The following is a 27,669-nucleotide window of genomic DNA, read 5'->3' on the forward strand; positions in this document are numbered from 1 at the left end:
ATCTATCTATCTATCTATCTATCTTCTATTATCTATTATATCATCTATCTATTTATCATCTTTCATATATAGCATCTATCTATAAATCATATATAGATGTATTCATCTAGACAGGGATCTCTGTCTCCCTATTTATCTACTATAGGTAATAATATAAACCACCACGCATGGACACTTTATTCTTTTTTTGCCTAGTACTCCACTGTATGCCAACGTTACAATTCACTTACACTTGAGTAACCAGCTATGAGCCATTGGTTTGAGTTTTGTGTGAATATACATATTTATTTTGCTTTGATGTACACCCAGGAGAAAGCCCCTTGGTCTTATGATCACTGTGTTTGGCATTTTGAAGAATTGCTCAGTTCTTTTCCATTTTCCATTCCTCTAGTATTGCTCTGTCCCTAGTGACTTATTTTATTTATTTATTTATTTTTCTGAGCCAGGAAACTGAAGTCATGCTCCTCCTGTCTCCACGTCCTGAGTGATGGGATGGCACGTGTGCACTGCCTTACGGGCACTGCCTTGTGTGCACTGCCTTGTGTGCACTGCCTTGCGGGCACTGCCTTGTGTGCACTGCCTCCTGTGCACTGCCTTGCGGGCACTGCCTCCTGTGCACTGCCTTGCGGGCACTGCCTTGTGTGCACTGCCTTGTGTGCACTGCCTTGTGTGCACTGCCTTGTGTGCACTACCTTGCCTTGGCACCATAGGATCTTAAACTCAAACCCTTAAGTGCTTGAGTTTGACTAAGGCAGCTGTTTGAGCATGGCGAAGATGATGATATCTGGATCTTTTTTTTCTTCATCAAAGTGGAGTGTGAGACTGATGAGGAGGACGTAGGTAAGAAGGGAAGCTCTCAGTTGATGAGGTGTCTTCTGGGATGGGGGCTAGGAGCTGAGAGCCCAAGTATGAGAACCATAGGAACCATTCACAGGCCGCACAGTGCTGCCCTGGGCTGAGCCATGCTGCTTTGATTTTGACGTTGCACGAATGCATTCCCGTTTGCAGCGATGCCTGGAATAGACGGTGCACCCTGGTGGTTTGTGATGTTGAATCCCACACGGCCCAAGAAGAATCGTTGGCTTTGACTTGCCCGAGGATGTCTTCCTGTGAAGTTTGGGTCCACTTGAGATCAGTAGCTGCCGACTTTTAAAACTAAAGTGATCTATATTCGTGCTATCCGTCACAGAAATGAAGGGCTGGGGATGTGGCTCAGTGGGCAAGCGGTTGTGTGGAATCAGCTGCTGAAGGACTAGAGACCTAAACCAGCAGGATAGAGCCTGCCTAGAATCCTCCAGAAAGAAACTGAATACGTGATTCAGTGATAAAAAAAAGTTGTGTGTCAGAGGTCCTGATTCAGTTCCTGGGGCTCCAGTGTGCATGTGTGTGTATAAGTGGCTCGTATATTTACAACCAATGAGAGCCATAAGCACACATTTTCCTAGCTAAGTAATTTAACCTCTCAGAGCTCTGCCATCTATGCTTACTCGTCATGGTCTTTATGGGATTCTACGACAATGGATAGGGACCTACCATCATCCTGGGGGCTGCAGCTGCTCAGAGACGGTTGCCATGGAGGGCTCCTTCCTTGTGTATTGTTGGTTATCATACTTCCTGGCATTTTTTCTCTTCTTTGCAATTTGTTCTCAAGCACTTTGTGTTTCCCTTTGCCACTGAGATGGAAGTTAAATAAAACCATTAGGCAAAGAGTCACGTCAAGACCTAGCTTGTGCTTTTAGCTCATGGTGAAATTAACCTGTTTTTTTTCCTGGTTCAACTGCAGCAATTCTCATCCCCCCCCCACACACACACACTGAACCCATCCACCTGCTGCCTGGTGGTTCCCTGATATTTATTAAATGTGTTAGGTTCCCGGAACCTTCTCCTTCCTGCAGACCTAATCTGGCTGTGACTGTCCCAAAGAGAAAGGGGAGATGGACATGGATAAGGTCCCACATTCATTCCATTTCTTGGCTTCCTCTTGGTTTTTATTTCTCCAACTCTCAGTGGTCTCTGTCTCCAAAAGAAGCATGAGGCTCCCAGTAAATATTCAGATGTGAACCCCAGAGCTTGGCATAGCCTGGGCCTCTCTCTTCTTTGAAATATCCCCACTAACACATGAACTGGATACTTGAGGTACAGCCCTGTAATGCCAGGACACAGGAGGTGTGGAGGCAGAAAATTGGGAGTTCAAGGTCATCCTCAGTTACGTAATGTGCTCAAAGTCAGCCCGGGCTACAGCAGACCCTACCCCTGTATACATACCCTCCAAGCATATATACAGACTGTGTAAACTGAGGTCATAATTTTTTATGTGCTAAGATATGTTAAAATCTTAATCGAAGCTCTATCGGAGGTCACATGATGTATCTAGAAGAGGTGTTTTAGAGTAACTCTTTGTCCTTCTTGTTTGTAGGGTTATCCAAATCACTTGGACTCATCGAAGGGTATGGTGGGCGGGGCAAAGGAGGCCTTCCTGCCACCCTTTCCCCCTCGGAAGAAGAAAAAGCCAAAGGACCTCATGAGAAGTACGGCTACAATTCCTACCTCAGCGAAAAGATCTCCTTGGATCGGTCTATTCCAGATTATCGTCCAACTAAGTAAGTTCCAGCTAAGCCCTGGCAAGGGGCTGGCTAGCTTTGTCTTGATCTGTGATACGTTCTCATCTATTTGTAACCACAGAGGGATCTTCTATTTTGAACTCTCTCTTCTATAATCAATCAAGGGCTCTTGTTGCTTAGGAAATACTGGCTAAATAAAAAGTTAAGGGCTGGTGATGTGGCTCAAATGATGTTGTACTTGCCTCCTATGAGTTCTGGAATGAAGCCCTGGGTTCCATCACAGACACTTCAGGAGTGGTGGCACAGCCCCTGAATCCAGCACTGGACAAGTGGAGCCAGGGGTATCAGGAACTCAGGACTGAGGTAGGAGGCCAGCATAGGCTACGTAGTTAGTTTGAAACCAGTCTGGGCTACATGATTCCATCTCAAAAAAGAAAGAGTACCACTGTTATAAAAGTAATAAAAATATAGAAAGATACTCAATATAAAAATTCTTAAATTTAAAATACCACCATGGTATCCTTACCTAAGCGTGGTAATTGTTGATGTTTTGATGTCTATTATCCTTTATCCATCATCTATCTGTCTGTCTGTCTGTCTGTCTGTCTACCTATACCTGTCTATCCTCTATCTGTTGAACTTTATATTTTGTATTTGTTGGTTTTCAAGACACTGTCTTACTGCATGTAGCTCAAGCTAGCTAGAACTTACTATGTAGCCCAAGTCAGTCTCAAACTCATAATCAATCCTCCTGCCTCATCTCCCCCCCCACACCAGATGATGGGTTTACAGACATGAGTCAGTATGCCTAGCATATTGATAATATCTATCACATACTATCACATACTAATACATGATAACACTAAAATATTACCATTGAGTCTGTTTTCTATAGATTATGAGTGATGTATCAGTTTTGTCTTTTTGATTTGATATCATAACACAAGCGCACGTGTAAATGTTTATATATTTATGTTTGTATATTTGTACACATATGTGTGTAGGGGGTGTACGGGCAAACATGTGCATGAAGATGTGGAAGACAGAGGTAGATGACAACTATCCTCTCCTACCTCTCTCCACCTTAGTTTTTGAGACAGGCTCTCTTACTGAATATGAAGCTTCTGATTCAGCTGGGTTAGCTGACTGGCCAGTGAGCCCCAGACTCCTGCCTCTGTCTTCTCAGGGGTTGTAAGAGCATGCTGCCAGCCTTGGCACTTTCATGGGTCCTGGGGATCAAATTTGGATTCTCATGCTTTCACAGCAATTATCTCTCCAGCCCCAAAAGCATGTGGGTATAGAGACAGCCACTGGGGCACAGGTAACCTACAAGTTCATATACCCAAAGGATGGTGACTCTCCCACCCTTAGCAGCCACCAAATTCCAATAGCTCCTCCACTAAGGGTGGGCTTGACACCCTCCCCCATTGAACTAGAGCTTCAAAAGTCCCTATTTACTATGTAAGAGCTCACTCTGGTTTCTCAAATCTCCATTTTCTTTAGATTTTCAATGTCTCCTTTTTATTCCCATTTAGAATGTGCCCTCGCTTGCGGTAGATTATTTCTTTTTTTTCAAATGGGTTTTGTGCAAATCAGTTAAGTATCCTGGTTACTGAGAAAAATAAATTCAAGATAAAGAAAATTATCTTAAATGGATTTAAAATTACAGCATTAGCCGAGAAACCCGTTAAATCTCTCTCTCTCTCTCTGCCTAATAAGCGCACATTCATTTTGAATCACTGGGAAAAAATATACATCACCCCCTTTGCATGCTATTTTGTCTTCCTGGACTTGTGTTCTCAGAAAACATCTGGCGGTTTTCACTTCCTGGTGCTTTCTGATTAGCCTTTCTTATTTCCATGTTGGCAAATAAACACGGCCCCGTGTTTCACTCTCTGATGAGCCTGGAAAGGCCTCCAACATGTGGTGTATTAGAAATGGCTCAACTGAACAGATGTCGATGAGTATCTATGATGCACCCAGTGACTGGCGGCACCATGGAGATGCAATCTTGCAAGGGACATAGTCTTAGTTGACTGACTTCTTGTCTGGGGAGGGAAACAGGCAAGCAAGGCCGTCATTCCAGTGTAAGGTGACCTATGTGGTATGAGACCCTGTGGTACGACATTTTGTGGGGAGCTTGACAAATGTCTGTTCTCTCGAGATATGAAGGCTTTTCTTGTTGCTGTGGCAAAATGTCTAATAAGATGTTTAGGGGAGAAAGAATTCATTTTGGCTCACAGTTCAAGGGTACAGATCATCATCATGGGGAAAGCATGGTGGCAGGAGTGTGAGACAGCTGGTCACATGGAACAGAAGGGGGGAGAGAAAGGGAGAGAGAGACAGAGACACAGAGAGAGACAGAGATGTAGTGAGGGGGAGCTAGCTGGTCAGATGCCATGGAGCCAACCACCAGGTCAGACATGCTGAATCTTCCCCGGTAAGCCACCACTTCATGGTGCTACACAGATTATTAGAAATGGGTTAAGCAAGATGTGAGAAATAGCCAATAAGAGGCTTAAACTAATGGGCCAGGCAGTGTTTAAATGAATACAGTTTGTGTGTTGTTATTTCGGGTGTAAACTAGCCTTGCAGGAGCCGGGTGGGACGAAAAGCAGGCCCGCTCCCCTTCACTACAGAAAGATGAATATTGATGCTCACCTCACTTTCTCCTTCTTATTCAGTATGGAAACCCAATTCATGAGATGGCCCCACCCACATTCAGGCTATGTCTTTCCACCCTACTTAACTCTGTCTAGAAAATCCTTTGCAGACATGTCATGAGAATTGTTTTCTATAGTCATTTTGAATCCCATCAAGATGGCAGTAGAGATTAACCATCCCAGGCACTAATGTCAGACCATCAATGCTTGGTGCACAATGAGATTACTTGATGTTATTTACAGGAGCATGGGTAGCCTCCAATGGCAACACTACCAAAGAAAATGCCTCCCTTCCCCAGCAACCATTAACTACCAATAGATCCTCAAGGAGGAGTGGGACCTTGTGAGCCTCTCCCCCCAATGATGGAACATTAATCCATCCCATCTAACACCAGTCTCTTGCAGGGAGAATTCAAGGAAGCAACACGCATGCCATTCCTGGAGAACAGTAGCCTACAGTAGCCATGGCAACTGTACGCACAGGGAGTGGAGGGAGGGTCTGAGCATCTCTTGCTTGAGGTGATATCCCCAAGCTAAGGAAAGCTTGAAGGATACGTGGGATGAAGCATCTAAAGAGGAGAGTAGGATAAGAATGGACCAGACCAGGAGGACAGCAAGCTAACTTTGGATGTGGTTCTCTGCAGTAGATTGTCTCAGCATCTCCTAGTGGTGTAGCTTGGTGGAGTGAACCCACATTCACTTCTGGATCCTCCTGAAGCGGCTAAAACAATGGGAAAGAGGCTCAGAGCACAGAAAGCGAAAACTATGTAAGATCATTGGTGTGGCAATTTGAATGTAATTGGCCCCTGTAGGGAGTGCCACTATTAGGAGGTATGGTTTTTATTGGAGTGGGAATGGCCTTGTTGAAGGAAGGGAATCATTGTGGAGGTGGAATCATTTGAGGTTTCCTGTGGCTGGGATACAACCCAGTGTCTCAGTCGACTTCCTGTTGCCTGCAAAATGTAGGACTCTCAGCTACAACTCCAACGTCACTTCTGCCTGCGTCTTACCAGTCTCCCTGCCATGATGATAATTGATTGAACCTCTGAAACTGTAAGCGAGTCACCACAATTACATGTTTTCCTTTATAAGTGTTGCCATCATCGTGGTGTCTCTTCACAATGATAGAAACCCTAAGACAATTGGTGGCATCACCCAGCAAACACATACAGGACTTTGGAAGATGGAAAGAGGATGGATAAATGGTAGTTAGCAGATAGATAGAGAAACCGAGACCTAACTTTTCACGTGAGACGCATTTAAGTTTGCTTTAGTTTTATTTCTATGGCTGTGATAAATAACCTTGCAAAAAGCAATTTAAGGAAGAAAGTTTTTTTGGCTTATAATTCCAAGGCACAGTGCATCATTTCAGAGGATTTAAGACAGGGACTCAAGCAACTAGTCATGTCACATTCATAGTCAAGAACAACAACAACAAAAATTCATTCTAGCTAGCTTATTTGGTTGATGGTGGTTCTCAGCTACTTTTATACACCCAGAGTCCAGCCTAAAAAGTACTGCCCCTCATATTGAGGGTGGGGCCTCCCACCTCAATTAACAATCAAGACACTCACACACATGCCAACCTGATATAAGCAGTCCCTCAATAGATTATCTCCTAAGGTGACTGATTCTACATTGTCAAGTTGATAGTTAAAACTACCACTCACCAGACTGTTAGAGCAGAAGAATACAACCTGATCAGATCACCAGTGACCCTCTGTTGTAATCGCTTTCCAGGAGAGACACGATATGAACAATATCTCCCATCCTACGTAGGTCTATGACACCAGGCTAATGATTCCACTGAACTCCAACTTGGGCAACTGATGAGTATTTTGGGTGTAATTTCAGAGCACAGGTGACAGGCGACTAACAGGGCCATGAATGACCCCAGAGCAGCTGTTCCACCAAAGCCCATCTCATAACAGATGGCAACCTCAATAGATGCTGTACCATGGAGACACACCTTCATCTTCCACTTCCGAGATAGTCTAGCATCCCTCGCAGCTGGTGGTGAGCCAGGAAGAACAATGGCCAGGATCCCTGATGATGGTCCCAAAAGCCTCCCCTCCCTACTTCTGTTAGGAAGTGCTAACTTCATTACTACTACCACAGACCTAGCTATCTATCATCAATCACTGTGTTTTTGCTCAAGCTGTTGTCATAGCTACCAGGGCAAATATTGTCTCTACTTCCAAAGGAAGACAGGATGGTCATATGATTTCTGGAAGAAAAGCCATGTACTACCACCCAGTACCTGGATGGGCGAAGACAGGTTTTTCTTTCGACTGGATGTGGGTAGGAATGGGAGGATTGTAGTCGGGTCCCTATTTTCTGTTGTTCTAGTTTCTTTTCTGTTGCTACGATCAACCATTCTGACCAAAATCAGCCAGGAAGAAATGGTCTATTTCATTTTACACTTTCAAGTCACAATTTATCATCTCAGGAAGTCAGGGTAGAAATCCAAGGGAAAAGCTCAAAACAGAAACCATGAGGAACACCACATGCTTGATTATTGGCTGTTCATACTCTTTTAGATACAGCCCAAGACCACCTGTCTAGGAATGGTGCCGCCCACAGTGGGCTGGGCTCTCCTACCTATATCAGTGACTAATTAAAACAATCCTCCCACAGACTGCCTCCCCCCACAAGCCAGTCTGATCTGGGTGATCTCTCAATTGAGGCTTTCCTCTCCTAGGGCTCTAGGCTCTGTCAAGGTGACAATTAAAGCTATCCAGGACACCTGCCTTCACATCTGCATAGCCAGAACCTGTTCCTGTCCTTTGACCTCCAAACTCTATTTTATAGAGGTAGCCTACGTCAGAATACACTCAATAGCTGGGTGGTGGTGACGCACACCTATAATCCCAGCACTCAGGAGGCAGAGGCAGGCAGATATCTGTGAGTTCAGGAGCAGCCTGATCTACAGAGCTACTTCCAAGACAGCCAGGGCTATTACACAGAGAAACTCTGTCTCAAAAAAACAAACCAACAAACTAGCGAACAAAAAAGAATATACTCAGTGTAGACACTTTCCAGCCTTGTGATCTTTCCAGGCTCTCACACTTCTGTGTGTTAAAGTTATGGAATCCACTTGGCAGAAATGAAGCCGACTTAAGGAAGAGGCCAATGGATGACAGAAGGGGTGACTCAACCTGTTGTTAAACTTCATCTTTATACGGCGTTGCTTATTTTTTGTTTGTGATGTGTGTACGTGTGTGTGTGTGTGTGTGTGTGTGTGTGTGTGTGTGTGTATGTGTGTGTATTTGTGGATGATGCAGGTCAACCTCAAGTCTGGTTCCTCAGGTGTTTTCCGCTTGTTTATTTGAGGCAGGATCTGTTCCTGGGACCACGGCTCACCTCTATAGGCTGACTAGCTAGCAAGCCCCAGGGAGCCTCTTGTCTGTCTCCACTTCCTCAGTGTCCCATTACAGGTGTGTCCACTGCCCCTGAGTTCCTGTGTGGGTCCTTAGAACCAGACTCAGGTTCTCAAGCTTGCACGGAAAGCACGGCACTGACTAAATCATCTCTCCAGTCCTAGCACACTTCCTCTGAGACAAGAGAGATAAACGCCCCAGACATCCTTTCAAAGAGTCCATTATCAACAAATAAACAAACAGCAACAATGGGGGGAGGGGGGAGAAGCCTTAACAATAATAACAAATGGCATTTGGAGGAAGCGAAGAGACTCAAGGCTTTAAAACTATAATTGACTCCCAGGGATCACAGGCTGCTTTGTTTACGAAATGAGAACATTTCTGCTACAGAAATAACCATAATCAAAATAAATCCCATAAGTTTAAAATTGAGCAAAAATAGGCAAGTCTGCGAAGGGCTGGAAAATAGCACCGAGGAAATCATTTGGATAAGTAGCGATAAAAGAAGTTGGGAAAAATGGAGAGGGGGTAAAATGTAGTTCTGCCCACCTGTATCACCCATCATTCAAGGCCTAGGGAACGTGGCGGAAAGGGGTAAGGAATGTAAGAACTGGAGGATGGGGAGAAGTGTTGTAAAATGCTGTCTTGTGGACAGGAGTTGGCTGCTGTGCACACAAGTTCACTGCGGTTCTGGTTATTTGCAGACCAACAAGCCAACACGAAGTCAGATTCCCCTGGGCAGCAGAAAGTAAACTCTTTGGGTTTGAAATAGAAGGAAAGGGAGTGAGGTCAGGTGCATGTGGAGGGGGTAACAGACTTGTTGCTGGGTGTTCTCGTTTCATGTTCGTTGTTGTTAAGAAACACTCTGACTGAAAGTCACATGGGTGAAGAGTGTTTATTCAACTTACAAGCCCAGATCATCATCTGTCACTGAGGGAAGCCAAGGTGGGAGTTACGGTAGGCTTTCTTATTATTCTATATCTATATCTGTTATTGCGTCTTATCGAGACACTTAACAGCCAACAATTACAGAAGAAACCATGGAGGAATGCTGCTTACTGGCTTGCTTGCATGGCTTGCTCAGCCTATTTTCTTATAGCAGAGCCAGACCAGGGGTGGCACCACCCATAGTGAGCTGGGCCCTCCCGCACCAATCATCAATCCAGAGCATGCACCACAGACGTGGCTACAGGCCAATCTGGTGGGGATCTGTTCTCAAGTAAGGTTTCCTCTTTCCAAATAGCTCCAGTTTGTGTCAGATGGATGTAAGACCCTGAACACCAGAGAAACAAAGTAAAGCCAGGGCTGGAGAGAGGGCTCAGTGGGTAACACAATTCAGATCCCCAGCACGCACCCAGATCTGGGAATGGAGGCATGCATCTGGATCCAGGGAGAGACCCTGTCTTCAATAGTAAGGTGGGAACTCACAGAAGACAATCAACATGGATCTCTGTCCTCCATCTGTGCAACCACACTTTTGCACACATGTGTGCACACACAGAGGTTTTTTTGTTAAATAAAGTAATAGCAAACAATCAAAAACAAGAAATGGCACCTGAGTCATTGTTGTTCGGAAAAACAGAATACAGAAGTGATATGAAATAGTCTATGCTCTGTTTTAATAAAATTAAAGTTCTACTAAGTCAAAATATGTCTGCAGAATTCCGTGAAACTGTAATAGAAATGCAGTATGTATAAATATGATATGTGGGCTGGCAAGATGGTGCATGTAGTAATGTCACTTGCTCCCAAGCCCAGTGACCTGGGTTTCATTCCTGCAAGCCACCTAATGGAAGGAGAGAACCAGCTCCTGCAAGCTGTCCCCTGACTTACACACACACATAAATTAATAACTGCAATTAAAAGTAAAGATGAATATTATATGCAAGGCAATTAGATACAGTGAGGGATGCTAAAATTTTTATTGAACAGTGCTATCCCATGTTCTCTTGTTTATTTTTGGAAGCTCTTTGTGGGATAAATCTGAAAGTGGAATTGGGGTGATTTGGAGAATTGTCCACAGGCTATATAAGATAAAGTCACCCTTTGCAAGTTCTGGGAGCCGCACAAAAAGTGACCAAATTAACCTGTGTTGTCTGCAAATTAGTCCCCCCTATCAAAGAGTGGCAAGGGGCTCTTTGTGGAATAAGCTGCTCCAAAAATGAGTCCTGGGGCGCAAGAGAGAGAACTGCCTGGGATTCTAACATCTTCTCTCTTCTAAGGAAGTGGTCTCCCAGAGGTGGCGTCCTGTGTTAAGTCCCCTCAGAACTCTCCCAAGGATCCTGTTTGGGGAGCGGATTAAAGTAGATGGATTTTATTAGAGTTTTAAGCAGAACTCCAGTTGTCTTCATTCTAACTGCACTTGAGAAAACCGTTTTCCTAATACATATGAACGATATCGAGGGTAGTTGCAAAATTAACCCCTTGCTTGTCAAATCTCCTTCCGGAATGTGTTTCCTTTTTTTCCTCTTTATTTGAATTCTACAGATCTCTTCCTATGGCTTGGACAGGCACTTTAAATTCGTCTGAATCTGGAACTGTCAATCTTTGCATTTTTTCATTTCCCGAGTGCTTTAAAGCTGAGGAAGATAGCATCCCTCCCAAGGCTTATAAATATTCCATTCCGGCTCGGTCGTCTCTGATTGTCTTACGTTTCACCCTCCATCCACACAGAATTTATTGTAGAATGTGACACAGGTTTGGGAGCTTTTGTTCCAAATGTCTGTACTTATTTATTTATTTACAAAGTGGCCTTTTCAGAGTAATTCTGCAAGCAGTCCCCTTTCCCTCCTTGTGGGGGAAGAATGCATTGCTTTTCTTTTTTTTTTTTCATACAAGTGGTTATTTTCCAGGTTGTACGTGTATTCTTTTGGCCCATATCTCTTATTTTCCTTTTCCATTTTTATTTGTTTTAAAATAAATTATTAAAAATGGTTGCATGACTGATGTCCCCTGATTGTCACAGAGGAGCAAACCTCTGATGTCCTAGGTCTGTAGGACATCAAAGATGGTGGGAAGGCAGGTATGTGGGCTGTTTAAAGTGCTTTGGGCCAGGTCCAGAAAGACAAAGATAAGAGACCGAGGGGTCCTGGGAGCAGAAGAGCCCTGCAGAAATGACCTTTATTTTTCCCATTGTATCTTACTTATTTAATTCTGTATTCAACACAATAATCATTGTGTGTTTATGGAGTGTGGGATAATAATTAGATGCATGTATACGTGATGATCAAATCGGGGTAGTTGGGATTTCAGATTCATTAAACGTTGCGCATGTCTCAATGGGATTCCCTAGACTCCTCTTCGCTGGCTCTCCATGAGATGTGTACCAAGCCACCACTTCTGGCCATTGTGCTGCAGCAAACCAGTAATTGTGTGGAGATGGGACTGGAACCCAGGGCCTCACACATGCAGACAAGTGTTCTGCCAAGGAGCTGCATTGCCTGCACTTGTAGTGGCATTCTTTAAGGCTCTGTGTGTGTGTGTGTGTGTGTGTGTGTGTGTGTCTGCCTGTCTGCCTGTCTCTCTCTCTCTCTCTCTCTCTCTCTCTCTCTCTCTCTCTCTCTCTCTTCTCTCTCTCTCTCTCTCTTTATTGTTCAGGATTTAACCCATGGATATGTGTGCACACACAGGTGTATGCATGCGTGTGTGTGTGTCTGTCTATTGCTGGGGATTTAATCAATGGATATGTGCACACACACAGGTGTGTGTGTGTGTGTGTGTTTGTGTGTGTGTGTGTGCATGCACATGCTCGTGCGCATGTGCATGATCAAAGGACAACCTCAAGTCTTGATCCTCAGTCTCCACCTTGCTTGAGGTGGACTCTCTCACTTTTCTCCCCATTAGCTGGCCTTGGAGCGTCTGAGAATTCCCATCTTAGCTCCCATCTCACCTTAGGTACACTGGGATCACTGACAGGTACTGTAATCTAATCCTGAACCACACTCCTAGCCCCACACTAGGGGATTCTAGGTGTGTGCACCATCTCTGAACTACACTCTTAAACCCAGCTTTATATGATATCTGAGGATTTGAACTCAGGTCTTTAGACGTATGCAGCAACCCAACAAGCCACCTCTTTAGCCCACTTGACTGAAGTTTTGGTTATTTCATTCATTTATTTGCTGACTGTGTGCACACGTTTGCATCATGGTACATTGTGAAAGCCAGAGGATGACTTGTGGGTGCTGGTTCTCTGCACAGTCCTCATGCAGGTCCTGGAGATTGAACTAACTCAGGTCATATGCCTCAGCACCTTTCCCCAGCCTCTTTATTAAGTACTTTCGCCCTCCCTATTTGATGAGGCCACACCCATGTATAATTGAGAACATGTAGTATTTGCCTTCCTGAATCTGGCTTATTTCTCTTGACATGCTATTTTCCACTTCCATGCCTGCTGTAACCATTAAGGGAATTTGATTTTCTCTCTGGATGCATACTACTCCACCATGTAGATATATTACATTGTCTTTATGTACTCATGATAACGGATAGCTCTGCTGCTTCCATGTCTTGGTCCTCTGCAAGAACAGCAAGTGCTCTTGACTACTGAACCATCTTCCCATCCCTCTCCTACATTTTCTTTCAGTAGATGTGTGTTTTACAATGAGGCCGTTGATTGATTTTCATGGATATTTTTTGTATGCGATAAGAGAGGGGTCTCTAACTTCATTCTTTTGCACGTGCACAGTGACCTCATTGAAGATATCGTCTTCTCTCCAGTGTATATTTTTGACACTTTGGTGGGTAGTCAGCTCTGCCTGGTGCTGCATCCCAGCCACTGAGGAGCTGAAACAGACAGGTAGAAACCTCAAGGACTGCCAGACTTACAAAGTGAGTCCTGGGACATATGGGGAAAATAGTAAAACATTGTCTCAAAATAAAAGGAAAACAGGGTTTGGAGTGTGACTCAGCAATAGGGCACCTGCCTAGAATCCCCCAGTGATGGGCCAGGACTTAATCTTAGAGTTGTACGGCATGTGCACAGCTCTGGGTTCCATCCCCAAAGCTAAAAGATTTGGAGGAGGAGGAAGAGGAAGAGACTTCCACGGAATCAGCAAAAGGCAGCAGCTAACTGGATATGGATGGGAGGTGCATGTAGCAGTTTCTCGAAAGGTGAATTTGCATTTGTGGTACTGCGGATTGAAATGCGGGTTTCCCATGTAAAAAAGCAGGCACCGCAACACTGAGCCATCATCCCCTCTTGTGATGGTTCAAGCTTGGGGGTGTACAGTGGAAGTAATTTTCCTAATTGGGAGTAAGGATTCTCCCATGGTTCATATTTCATAGAGAAGATGGTACCTCTGCTTGACCACGGATGTCCATGGTTACAATTTCCTTGAGATGACCACATGATGTACATCTGTCCAGCTTCGTTTACTGTTTGCCAGTGTGTATGAGTGAGGGTGATGGCTCCAGCATCCAGCCAAAGCTTTCTAACTCCTGGATCCTATCCCTTGTCGTGATGTACCATTCAGGTGATGCTGTGTTTGTTATCTGGGTGTTCGGTTATCCCATAATCTGGGAGAGAGACCACCTTGGTGAAGGGAAGTCTATCTGCTTATTAGAGCTATTACTGCGACTCCTGTGCAGGCTTTAATACCACACCTCCCTGCTCAGACAGTGTGTGTTATTGGTGAGCAACTCCTGCTGTTGTTATCGCCAGTTTCTCCTCTGGCCTCCTGTTTAATAAATCCACATGGCATTCATTTTGATTCACCAAGAAAGGGTCCTTGTCTTTTTATCCCTCTCATCGACCCTGGTTCTAGCCAATCATATCGCAGCAATGTCTCTTCTATGCACGCGTGTGTGAGGCATCTGTGGGATGCCATCATGCTGAGCTTGGGTGCATGCAGGTCGGGTCTGGATCAAGCATGGGGGGATGCAGTCATACTGGCAAAAGTGGCTTGTCTCCTTAGTGTGACAAACACCTGACAAATACAATTCAAGGAAGAAGGGTTTATGCTGGCTTGTAGTTTAAAGAGACAGCATGTCATGGCAGGGAAGGCTAAGACACAGGAATGTGAGAGGCCTGATCACAGAGCGTCCATAGTTGGGAGGCAGAGAGAGATGGATGCTGGTGCTCAGCTCACCGTCTCCTTTCTATTCATCCAGGGATCCCAACTCATGGATCCTATACACTATACACTAAGAGTGAGTATTCCCACTTCAGTTAATCCCATCTAGACCCTCACTCATAGGCATGCCCAATGGCTTGTTTCTATGGTGATTCTAGAGCTGGTTGAGCTGACAACCTCTATTGACCAGGTATTTTCAGTGGCTTCTCTGGGCCTATGTGGATTGCGATGCTATGTTTCAATGGGATGAGACTTTCCAGATTTTCCTCCCATGAAAGAACAAAGAACATGCATGATCATTGGTCACATGACCAGACCCTTTCTATCTGAATCATATCTCTGATGATTGGTATACCTTGGTTAGTTTCCCTTTGCACTCTCTCTCTCTCTTTTTCCTCTTTCTCTCTCTCTCTCTCTCTCTCTCTCTCTCTCTCTCTCTCTCTCTCTCTTTCTATTTGAGTATTAGGGGATTCTAGGCAGGTGCTCTACCACTGAGTCACACCCCCAGCCCCTCACTGGGGGGATTCTAGAAAACTCTATGAAGGTACTCCACCATTGATCTATGCCCCAATCCCTGGTTTTCACATGGCTTCAAAGTGACTTACAGAAAGTGAAGCATCCTAGGTGCGACTTTCTCTTTCAAAGACACTCACCCAGAGGGAAGCTGTCCAATAAATACTCGCTGGTTGAAATAATAAATAGGTCCAGGCTCAGGAGCCTGTCTGATTCACTGAGCACGATAATTATTCCCTTTTATTGACTGCCTTTTATGTTTTTGTCACTGTGCTGCATGTTTTATTGATCTCATTTTAATTTAACCACTCTCTGAAGTAGCTGTTCCCATCTCTGTTTTATAAATGAGGCCAGGGGGGCTTGGAGAGGTTCAGAAGCCTGACTTAGGTAACATAGGTACAGTGGAGCCCTGACCCATGCCCACCTGTGTGCTGTGTGACTATGCTCACAGCTTGTGGATGCTGCCTTTCCCATCATGCATTCTCTCTAAAGATGCCATGCCTACCCTCACCTCCCCCATCTGCTGAATGGAACCTTTTAATCACACTGGTATTGATAACCTTCCATGCCTGCAACATGGACTCTTCTACTCACACTGGTAGAATCTCTTTATTTCTATGTCTCAGACTGTCTGTCCCTCTGTCTCTCTGTGTGTGTTCGTGTGTATGTGTGTGCCTCTCTCTCTCTCTCTCTCTCTCTCTCTCTCTCTCTCTCTCTCTCTCTCTCTCTTTGTGTGTCTGTTTCTGTCTGATCCCTCTCCCTCCATCCCTCTCTCCCTTCGTGTGTGTGTATATTCCACTGCTTTAATTTTTTGTGTTGATCTCCTTTATGTCATCTAGCTAGCATCTTAATACCAAAAGGGCTGCATGTGAAATCTGATGAGTTATATGTAGTTAAATGAGTTATGTGTAGTATATGTAGTATGTTGTATGATAAAGTTTAAACTATTTACAGGGCATGATAATTTTTACTTAGCTCTGGAAAGAAATTTACAATAATACTAGATGTAGGAAATGTTTTACAGTGGAATTCATTTAGCCAAGAGGTCTATGATTTGTAATCTTCATTGTCAACGGGATTTAGAATAGCCAAGCAACACATCCTTGGGAGTGTCTCGTTCTAGAAAGGTTTAGCTGAGGAGGAAATGTCCCCCCTAAAGTTGAGTGGCGCAGCTCCATGAGCTGGGATCCTGAGAGAGTGCAAAAGGAAAAGTGAGCTGAGTGTAAGCTTTCATCCCTCTCTGCTGGTCCAACCTCATGCACCTAACATGTAGCCTTTACCGCAGAGCTAGGATTGTCAATGTATTTTTCAGCTGACTTCAAACTGATGCTCGAATTGAAAGTAGTGGCTAGCCTTGTGTCTGTAGACCTTTAGTACTTGATGGCAACATTGCAGGCTGTTGTGTAGCAATTTTTACCTTATGTCCTGGAGGGAGACTCATCAGGATTCAGGAAGTTAACAATTTGCTAGTCTCAGGAAGTTTCTGAAACTTACAACTTTGTATCCATTGAAGACTGCTGAGGAGAGGAGAATCTCCCATCATATCCACCCTGCTTGCAAGGAGCTCCAGGGCTGCCGCTTTTGCAAGTCATCACCCCTTCTTGAGTGGGTTTTACAGTCACAAAGGCACCTGTGAATTATGTGTGCTTTTGTAAGTAACTCTTCAACCATGCTCCCATAAATAACTTCAGAAAACTCATTCTTGTGCTTTGGTAGAATTTTTTGTTTGGTCTGTCATTGGTGCCCTGTGTGGTACCAGGAGATGTTTGTTCAGGTCCTGCTCAGGAAACGTACTCAAAAGATGGATTTGCCACTGTGAGAGGGTATTCAATCCTAAAGTTTTCTCCTGATGGGTTCCTGGGGAGTTCCATAACTGGTGATTCGAGGGGTGGGTGGGGGTTCTTAGTGTCTCGTTGTAGTGTTAAGCTCTGTGGAGGGGGGGGGGACTTGATCCTAAATTAGCGATCATGTGTTTACCTCCCTGCACCTACCTAAAAGAGTAATGATCTGCTCAGTGAAGAGCTAGGTGAAGGACTCTCCCTCAACCATGTATCTCCTAGTTTCCTTTCTGTTGCTGTGGCAACACCATGGTCAAAGGCAGCGCAGGGAAAGGAGGAATTTACTTGCCTTCCACTTTCAGGTCATAGGTCGTCATGGAAGGAAGTCCTGACAGGAACTTGAAGAAGGGATCTGAGGGGCAGAAACCACGGAGGAACACTGCTTGCTGGCTGTCTGATAAGGCTCAGACTTAGCTAGATTTTTTTTCTTTTTTAATGCAGCTCAGGACTACATGGCTAGGGAATGGTGCCAGCCACAGTGGGCTGAGTCCTCCCGTATTAGTCAGTCACCAAGACAAATCCCACAGACAAGGCCACAGGCCAATCTGATCTAGGCAATTCCTCAATCTAGACGTTCCTTTCAGATGACTGGAGGCTGTGTCAAAATGACAATGAAAGCCAACTGGGTCAATACCTTTCTCTACCTAGAGAATAATCAATAGGCCCCAGTGTCTGCCAGCATGACAGACATTTTATGTATAGAGACCTCCAGTCTTTATGATCTGCAAGTACCGTGGAGATTCCTCAATGTGACAGCGAGAGAAAACCATGGAGTGCTGTGGAAAAGATGAGATCTGCATCGGAGTCAGACTGGACAATAAGGTGGGCTTCTGCAAGAACAGGAGAGATGGACTAAATTCATGCATTCATGTGAACACCCTTAGTGTGACACACATGGAGAAGCAGGCACTTTACACTGCAGATGGCATGTTCTTTTAGTTAATTTAGAGAAATAAAAAACCTGATCAGCCAACGGGGCTTTGAAGATGAACACAGGGGGGAAATAAAAGATCAGGGCATATGGAGAGAACATATTTGTTCTTGGAAAATCAGGAGAAAATGTTTAATGTCATCCTAACCTCATCTGCATAAAAATAGTCTTACACGGTGAATCAGAGGAAAGCAAAAGAAGACTATGTGACTGAACCCGTCCTGTTCCGAGCATCGTCTCATTACCAAGAGTGTAAGTAATTCAGCTGAATACATAAATTCAAAATCGTGTCGAGGAGATGTCCTAAAGTTATTATGCCTTAGGGATTTCTTCAGTGATGATAACATAATGTGATATGTTTGCAGGGGTAGCACTTTTGCTGCAGGCTTGACCCCTGGTTAAACAAAATAGCTTGTTCTAGCCTCATTTCTGTTGCTGTGATGAAATACCCTAATTAGGAAAGAAATGGTTTCTTTCAGCTCACAATTACAGTTATTGTGGGAAGTTTAAGTTAATGTAAAGCATCACCCTTTTCTTGTCAACAGCAGGGAACGAAGAATGAGAGCAGGCATCCTTGCTTGCCTCACCTCAGCTGGCTTTCTCCTTTTTTATAGAGTATCAGGACCACTTACCTAGGGAATGATACCACCTACAATGGGCTGGTCTTTCTATATCAATTAATAATGCAGACAGTCCTCCACAGATATGCCAGCTTGATTTAGGTAACTCCTCAGGAAGACTCTCTTCCAAAGGAACTCTAGGTTGTGTCAAGGGACAGTTAAGACTGGTACCAGGCTGTCTGTAGCTCTCAAGTGGTTTCACGAGCATGGGAGATTTTTACTTGCACAGTCTCATTTATACCACTGACTCTGAAGAAGTTTTACATCAGCCCTGGCTGATCCATGACGTACGTAGCCCCACTCTGCACATAGGAACAGCTGAGGATTGAACTCAGGTCATCAGTCTTGTTGCCAAGCACCTTTAATCTGGCTGTCTCACTAGTCCCCTCAGTTGCTTTGGTGGATGTAGGTCATTTACACGATTCAAAGATAACCTGTTGCCCACAGGCCCTAGTGTGATTTCGTTAGTGGGTGTCTTTGTGTGTTTGCGGAGGAAAAAGAGTACTGATACTTGATGTTGGGTCTGTGTGGCTATTTAGGATTCACTCAGGTTCCCCTTTATTTGGTTTTCCAGTCCTGCTGTGTGTCCATAGGCTGCCTTTTCTGTCATCTGGTCCTCTCTCAGTCCAGTGCCTCTAATGCTCACTCACTTGCAGGCCATCATTGCTGCAGGTGCTTGACATACCAGGGAACTCCATTTTTTTCACATTGTCACACCTGAACTAGACTTTCTATTCATTCATCCATCCATCCATTCATTCATTCATTCATTCATTCATTTATGATCCATCCTGGCTTCTTGCTAGATTCCATCTTTGTCCCATACAGGGTTTCCCCATCTGTCCTTTCTCTGTGAAAGGTGACAGGAGGGAGTAGGGGAATGAACAATTACTCGTAGTCTATGATTATTTTTCTACTTACATTTGAGGTTTTAAGGAATCTATATTTTATCACAGTGCTGTAGTTTGGGGGGAGCTGTTTTTTGTTTGTTTGTTTGTTTGTTTGTTTTGTTTTATACCTGTGTAATGTGTTGAATTTATGGACCAGTAATTTATCATTATTGCTTAAAAAACAAACATTTGTTTGTTCTCTCTCTCTCTCTCTCTCTCTCTCTCTCTGTGTGTGTGTGTGTGTGTGTGTGTGTGTGTGTGTGTGTGTGTGTAGGATTTGGCACACACATGTTATTACACACTTGTGGCAGTAGAGGACAACTTGCAAGAGTTAAGTTCATTAAGATCATGTATGTGTGCACATCTGGGAGCCACAGGACAAGCTTGGGTGCCTTTGTCATTCCTCAGCATGCTGTTCAGCAGCTTTTTGTTTTGAAGCAGAATCTCTCATTGTCCTGGAATGGACCAAGTAGGCTAAGCTAGCTAGGCAGTGAGTCCTGGATACACATCTGTCTCCACCTCCTCAAGACTGGGTTTACAAGCATGTGCCATCATACAGCTTTTTAATGTGAGTTCTGGGGTTCCAGCTCCCAAGGACAACCTTGAACTCTTGATCCTTCAACTTCTGCCTCCTGAGTGATGGGATCAAAAGCATAGACTCAGTGTATGTGGTACTGAACAACAAGCAAGCACTCTACTGACTGAACAACTCCTTTCTTTCCCTCTTTTTTCCCTTTTTCTTTTTTTTTTTGAGAGCTATGTAAACATTAATCTTTATTTATTTACTTTTTTTTAATTAATTAATTTATTTATTTATTAAAGATTTCTGTCTCTTCCCCGCCGCCGCCTCCCATTTCCCTCCCCCTCCCCCAATTAAGTCTCCCCCCAGCCCGAAAAGCAAACAGGGTTCCCTGTCCTGTGGGAAGTCCAAGGAACCCCCACCTCCATCCAAAAGAAAGTTTGAGGCAGGTTCTCTCGATGTCCAGGCCAGCCTCAAAATTTCTAAGTGGCCAAGGGTGACTTTGGGCTCTTGAGTTTCTTGCCTCCACCTCCCAAATGTTGGGTAACAGGCATGTACCACCACGCCCCACTGGACCAATTCAGTTCAAACACTGGAGATCACAAGAGGTCTTTATATACAACTATGGTGTTGAATTGTGTTCAGTAGGTTAATGTCAGTGCTGTGTGGCTTCCATTGTATCTGACCGCATTGTATGAAATTGCTGGTACTTGTCCCGAAACGACAATTTCATCCAATACAGTTTCCTGCTTCCATCCTTTGACATTTGGCCCTGCATACCATTGAGCTAGTGGCTTCATTAATGACAACAGTCAGGTAGCTACACTCTTTCTCTTCATCATGGGTGAATTATTTATTTAGCTTCAGCTTGTCAGGTTTTTTAAAAAAGGAAGTTCTTATGTCCCGAGGCCAGGTGAATTATTCACATTTAACTGAAAGATCAGTTGTGGCTTTAGCCGTGTCCAAGTGCTTCTTGACTTCTGGGGTCACATTTCAATGAGCCATGGTAAGCTGAATATATCATAAGTTAAAATGAAAGTGCAGGGAAGAGGAGATGACTCAGTGCTAAACGTGCTCGCTTGCTAAGCAGGCGTGAGAACCAGAGTTCAGATTCCTGGAATCCTCTCCATGCTGGGCAAGCGTGTCTGCTGCTTATAATCCCAGCCTTGTAATGGGAGCACAGGAGATCCTCAGAGCAAGCTGGCTAACAAGATTAGCCATATTGGGGGGCTCTGTATTTGACTGATAGCCCCTGTCTCAATGAGTAAAGTGGAAGAGCAATGAAGGCTGATTCTTGACATCAACTTTGAACTTCTACATGCATGTACATGAGTGCCACACACATGCAAAAATTTGTGTACATTCATGCACCTCACACACACACACACACACAAACAAAATGGAAAAGCAAAAAATTAAAATGCATAAGCCTGAATTCCTAATAGTGAGAAGGTTGAAACTGGAGAGTAGGTTTTAGGCCAGCCTGGGCTACATGAAACCCTGTCTCAAAAATCAATTAAATGTAAGGGGCAAGCATTATGAATAGAGTTTTCTCTCCAGAACTCACAAAAAGCTGAATATATGGTGCATATTTACCATCTCAACCATCCTACAGTGAAGTGGGGGGAGTGTGCAGAGTCAGAAGAATCCTATGGAGTCTTTCAGGCTAGGTAACCTGGAACACAACACACAACAAAACCAAGAGAGACCATGCCTCCCAATGGAGGATGATGAGAGCCAATTCCTGAAAGGTGTTTTCTGGCCTTTCTCATGTCTACCATGGTGTGTTTTCACATGGGCAGAGGCCCCCGCACCCACATTGGGAGGCAGAGAAAGGACAGTGCCTAGCAGCTTGGGACCAGGTAGCCTGGCATCCATAATGGTGAGCACTAAGAGACCTGGTCTGAAGCAAGGTTCAAAGTGAGGATGCAATGGTATCTGAGTGCCCCCACAGATCAAGGAGTTCGTGTGCGTGCACACACACACATACACACACGCATGCATGAACGAATGCACACATGTACAAATCTGTCTGTCTGTCTCTCTCTCTCTCTCTCTCTCTCTCTCACACACACACACACACACACACACACACACACACCTACCTCTACCACATGGTACATGAGTCTTGAATTCTAGTTGAGATTTGAGAGGTTGTATGCTTGATCCTCATGGCTTCCTTGGGGAGTGAGCCATCGGAGAGCATCGACTCTCCTTTTTTTAAGCTGACAGTCTGGGCCAGACCCTCTCCTCTGTCTCCTCTGCTCTCTTGTGCTCATCCCCCAGTTTTAAGAACCCTTCTTCAGTGAAGCTGCTGTGCAGTCGACACACTAAGAGACTGAAGAGAGGGAGAGTAAGACGGGCTACCCCAGGGCAGGGGCTTCCGGTCTGTTTGCAGAAGCTTGTGGGTCCGACTGGACCTCTCAGTGGAATGAAAGGACTATGAGCCCAAGATCCCACCGAGCTTCCAGACAGAGACATGCAGAGACAGAGAGACAAGAAAGAAAGAGAGGAGAGGCAGGGAGGAAGAATAGGAGAATGGAGAGGGGAAAGGGGAAGAGAAAAGAAAGAAAGAGAAAGAGAGGAGAGAGAGAGCGAGTGGAGTGTAGGAATGTAACTTGGTCATTTGTTTATGGGCTTGAACTATGGCTGGCATCAAGTGCCGTTCATGCCTTCAAGAATCGGGCTCAAGGAGCAGGGCAGATGGTTCTATGAGCATCACTGCCTGTTATTAAAGCGAAGGACCTGAATTTGAATCCGAGAATCCACATTTTTTTAAAGGAAGATGTTAGGGATGGCTGGCTGCCAGCCTGTCTCCAGGTTCAGTGAGAGGCCCTGTTTCAGGGGAATAAAATGGAGAGGGATTGAGCGGGACACCTGACACTGTCCTCTGGCCTCTGTAATGGCGCACGTGCACACGCGCGCGCGCACACACACACACCCACACACCCATGCACGCACATGCACACACAAACACACACGCACATGCACACACTCAGACTTTGCTCAGGCAGGAGATTGTTATTGCTTTTGTGCTTACACACTTCTGGGTGAGAGCTTCAGTGTACAAACTTAGATTAAGCCCGTGAGCGCATGTGGGCATGCTCAAGCGATTTGATGGCTCCATCCTCCCCACCCTCCGACCACATTACAGCAAATGTACTTGACAGCCATTAGAATGTGTGCGCTCGCTCCGTACACATCTCCCCAGAACACAGAGCTCTCCTCAACAGCAGTCTAAGGAATTCGAAAGACTAAAGCTGCTGATTTGCAAAGCTCGGTGGTTCATTTGCTTCCTGCAAATATCGAGATTAACAAAGAAATTCACTGATCATATTTTGTTCCCTTGGACCGTGTGTGCAGGCCTGAGGAAGCACGCAGACAGGCACGGCTGCAGGGCCCAGCAAGACTCCAGACTCTTTATGGCAAAGAGGTGAATTCACTACCATTCCTCTTAGAAAGGCATCTCGGGAAAACATCTATGTATGTTTATTTGTACAGGAAGTGCTTCAAGCAGCCTTTTTCACTAACACTCATGGCCAGTTTGTGAGCATTAAAGGGACAGCTTAGGTCTTAAAGGCTGCATACAGTTGTCATTGGATGAGTGTTGGCCACACATTGACTCTTTCTCCCAACTCTAGAGATAGGATCCTGAACTAGTTGCTTTCCAACTTTCCTTCCCTGTCTATCTTAATTTTCTTCCTGTTGTTATGACAAAACATTCTGACCAATAGCAACTTGGGGGGAAAGGTTATTCATTTTATACTTCCATGTCACAATCCATCACTGAGGGAAGTCAGGGCTGTCACTTGATGGAGAAGCCCAAGGCAGAAACCATGAGAGGAACCCTCCATGCTGGCTGGCTCTCAGACTCATGGGCAGCTAACTTTTTTATATAGCCCAGGACTGCTTGCCTAGGGAATGATGCTGCCCACAGTAGGCTGGGCCCTCCAACATCAATTAATAATCAAGACAATTTTCAAGACAATCCCCTACAGGTATTCCCAAAGGCCAGTCTGATCTGGGTAGTCCCTCAGTTAAGACTCTCTTCCCAGAAGATTCTAGGCTGTGTGAGGTTGACAATTAAGGCTAACCAGGATAATGTCTAACATGTTAATTTGTTTAGGAACTAGTGTTCTGGGAGCATGAGTGCGTCCCAAGTTGACCGAGGCACAGGTAGACAAATACAGTGGCAATGAGTCAAAGCCCTTGCCCGTAGAGCAGAAAAATGTTTTCCAAATACTTCCTGGTTACATTTAAGAGACCAGTAGCCAAGGATGGCTGCCATATTGGATGACTTTCCTGGTGGAGCTAAGGTTGCCATTGTGTGTGTGTACATGTTGCATGTATTGTGTGTTGGTGTATTCACATGTATTCATGTGTAGGAGAGGAGGCCAGAGGTCTATAGCAGGCATCTTGCCTCAGTTGCTCTTTGTTTTTTATGTGCATGTTTGTGTGTCTGCATATGTGTACGAAATATGTATGCAGGAGCTCAGGGAGGTCAGGAGAGGGCGCTGGGCCCCCTAGAACTGGAGTTCACAGGCAGTGGGAAGCCACTTGGGAACTAAATTGCAGTCTTCTAAGTGAGTCCTTTCAGCTGCTGAACCCCTTCTCACTGGCCTAGAGTTAGGCTAGGCTGGGTGACAAGTGAGCCTTAGGGAGCTGTCTGTCTTTACCTCCACATTGCTGGGGCTATAGGTACAACCACACCCGGCTTTGCACATAGGCTCTGGGATTGAACTCGTAACCTCATGCTTGCAAGGGAAACTCTTTATGACTGAGCCATTTCCCCAGTCCCTGGACATCTTTATAAATGTGTTTCCTGGGAGAGTCAAAGCCGGCTTCCATTCTGAATGCTGAAGGAACTGCTGGTGAAGAGTCAGGCCACTACTTGAGATTTTTTGTTTGTCTGTTGTTTCGTGAGTCACAAGGGTTGCTCTGATTTACCTTCTCAGCTTGAGTTTTCCTCCATTTTCTGACTTCTTTGCTTGTCTTCCCTCACTATAGTTAAATAACTTTTCAGCAGCTCAAAAGTGACAGACCCGAGATTCAAACCCAGGATTCAACCGGATTTTCTGGTCTGCTCTCATTTCCTGATGTTTTGGGTCTTGGTGGTGGTATGTGATTTAGTTCTCCCTTATTCTAAGTAACTCAGGTGAAGTGTCTGGTGAAACCCTCCGTTTCAGACGCTTACTGTCTTCTTACCCGTTATCTCTGCTGGGGCCCTGCGCAGCTCTTCTCCCACAAGACCACAAGGTCTCTGGGTGTGAGGGACACAGGGCCCGAGATCAGCATGGAGTGTCTTCAATTGCTTTGCGTCTCATTTTCTGAGACCATGTTTTTTTTCAGTAAATCTGAGGCTTACATGTTAAGCTGGGCTGACTGGCTAGTGAGCCCAGCCCCTGCCCCTAGTCACCTGGGATTTCCCTGTCTCTGTTTCCAGTGCTGGGTTTACAGGCATGTCCCCCTATGCCTCGCTTTTTACATGGGTGCTGGGGATCTGAACTCAGGTCCGTATTCTTATGCAGCAAACACTTCAATCCCAGAGCCTTCTCCACAGACTCCCCATCCCAAAGTAGTTGTGATCGTATGAATTCAAAATGCGGTGTAGCCTTCAGGGAAATGGCAACCTTTTTATGCCAGCACGTTTAGGTGAGGTGGCAAAATAAAACATTTTAAGGATTTTCTTTTTGTAGTCACATAGCTAAAATGCTTTTCGATGGAGTCCTTCGGCTATCACTTGCGACAGCAGATTTTGAACCACACATCTGATAGGAGTCAAATGTCTTAGGAAGGAAGGCGGCAGAGGTTCCAGCACAGCCACCCTGGGGGTGTCGCCATGCTTCCTGCCTGCACTCTTACCTGCTGGTAGACTGGGTAAAAAGACTCCCGAGCATGGAGGAGTTGAGACAGTGGGGCCTATGCATTGGGACTGAAGACCTGGTGGGGACTCTTTTTGAAACTACTTATTGGGGCTAAAGAGATGACTTAGTGGTTAAGAGCCTTTTAAATTATTTTTAAGTTTTTCATGTGTGTGAGTGTGTGTTTGTGTATGTGTGTGTGCATGCACACATGCATGCATGTACATGCAGGTGACCACAGAGTCCAAAGAGGGAGTTTGGTCAAGGTTTCAGTCCATCTTGGCAGGGAAGGTTGAAGCAAGTGTGTGACAGAGACCATTTCTATTGTGCTAGACCAGGGAGTAAAGAGGAAGTGGCCAGTATGGATGTGATTCTGGGGCTCCAGCCCATGCTAACCTACCTCCTATAGTTCAGTTCTGCCTCCCCTGGATTACCCTGCCTCTTAAAATAGAACCCTCATTTGTGAACCAAATGTTCAAAACTTGAACCTGTAGGGGACCATTCCAAGTGAAACCACAAGGCAGGGAGTGTCTGTTTTCACTTGTTAGTTCATATTCTCTCTCTCTCTCTCTCTCTCTCTCTCTCTCTCTCTCTCTCTCTCTCTCTCTCTCTCTGTCTCTCTCTCTCTCTCTCTCTGTCTCTCTCTCTGTCTCTCTCTCTGTCTCTCTCTCTCTCTCTCTCTCTCTCTCTCTCTCTCTCTCTCTCTCTCTCTCTCTCTCTCTCTCTGTGTGTGTGTGTGTGTGTGTGTGTGTGTGGTATATATTTGTGGGTCTGCATGTGTCATAGAGCATGCATGGAGGTCAAAGGACAATGTAGGGGACTCAGTTCTCCCCTTCCAATACGTGCGTTCCAGGGATTGAGCTCAAGCTATCAGACTTGATGGCAAGTGCCTTTACCTACCGAGCCATCGTGCCTGCCTGAGGTGATATTGCCTTTCCTTGTAGCATGCAGTCTCTGAAACCCCCATTTCTTGTTGAGATTCTGTACTTTTTCTGCCCTGCTTTTGCACAAAGCTCCTTGTCTGTGGAGACAGCCCCCCTTCTCCCAGCTCTCTATTTGCGAGCCATCTCCCCCCTGGAAGTTACCACTGGTGCTTTACAGTCCAGATCATGTTTTATCTCCTGTGTCAAACTTTCCTGGGTCCCCATCCATCTCTCCCAAACAGAAATTAGCTCCCAGAGCCTCTTGAACAAACCTCTTGCGCGGCATTTATCTTTCATTGTCGTGATCGTGACTTACACGCTTCTTTTCTTTTATGGAACCCTAAGCTTTTCCAGGAGGAGACAGTAAAGAAAAAAAAGTAAGTTCTGGAGCCAGAGAGATGGCTCACTGAGCAAAGGACTTGCTACCCAAGGGTGAAGACCTGAGTTCAAATTCCCAGAACCCACATAAAGTTGGACAGGGTGGTGCGTTGCTTGTGATCCCAGATCTCCTAACTGAGAAGGGAGATGGAAGCAGGAGAATCCCCCAAAGCTTGTGGTCTAGCTAATCTGCCATATATGACAATGTGCAGGAGACACTTACCTGAAGAGATAGCACAGCATTCAAGAGCGCTTCTTGCTATTGCAGAGGACCTGTGTTTGCTTCCCCACTTCCACATATGTCAGCACACTAACACTGGTAACCCCGACTCCAGGTGCTGCAAGATCCTCTTCTGTCCTCCAGGGATGCCCACATGCCTGCCTTTACTCACATACACACATATGGACATAAATTTAAAAAATATTTTTTTTAGAGAGAGAGAGAGGGGGGGGGGTCGAGATTGTCTCAAACAAGGTGGGAGGCAAGGTGCTATTATCCAGGGTGCTGGGGCGCTCA

The 27,669-nt window shown here is 45.1% G+C and overlaps 1 protein-coding gene across 2 annotated transcripts in view; it reads left to right on the plus strand.

The window, feature by feature from the left end:
* Window positions 1–27,669, plus strand: part of Galnt17 (polypeptide N-acetylgalactosaminyltransferase 17) — a 422,314-nt gene that overhangs the window by 158,707 nt on the left and 235,938 nt on the right. Inside the window, exon 2 of one of the 2 annotated variants that reach the window (XM_075977683.1) lies at window positions 2,417–2,600. The exons of the other annotated variant lie outside the window; for it this stretch is intronic. Within the exon in view, the coding sequence (XP_075833798.1) occupies window positions 2,417–2,600 (184 nt within the window). The remainder of the gene's footprint in view (window positions 1–2,416; window positions 2,601–27,669) is intronic. 2 annotated transcript variants of the gene reach the window in all.

This window comes from Microtus pennsylvanicus, chromosome 1 (assembly GCF_037038515.1).
Source record: "Microtus pennsylvanicus isolate mMicPen1 chromosome 1, mMicPen1.hap1, whole genome shotgun sequence".
Taxonomy (NCBI): Eukaryota; Metazoa; Chordata; class Mammalia; order Rodentia; family Cricetidae; genus Microtus; species Microtus pennsylvanicus.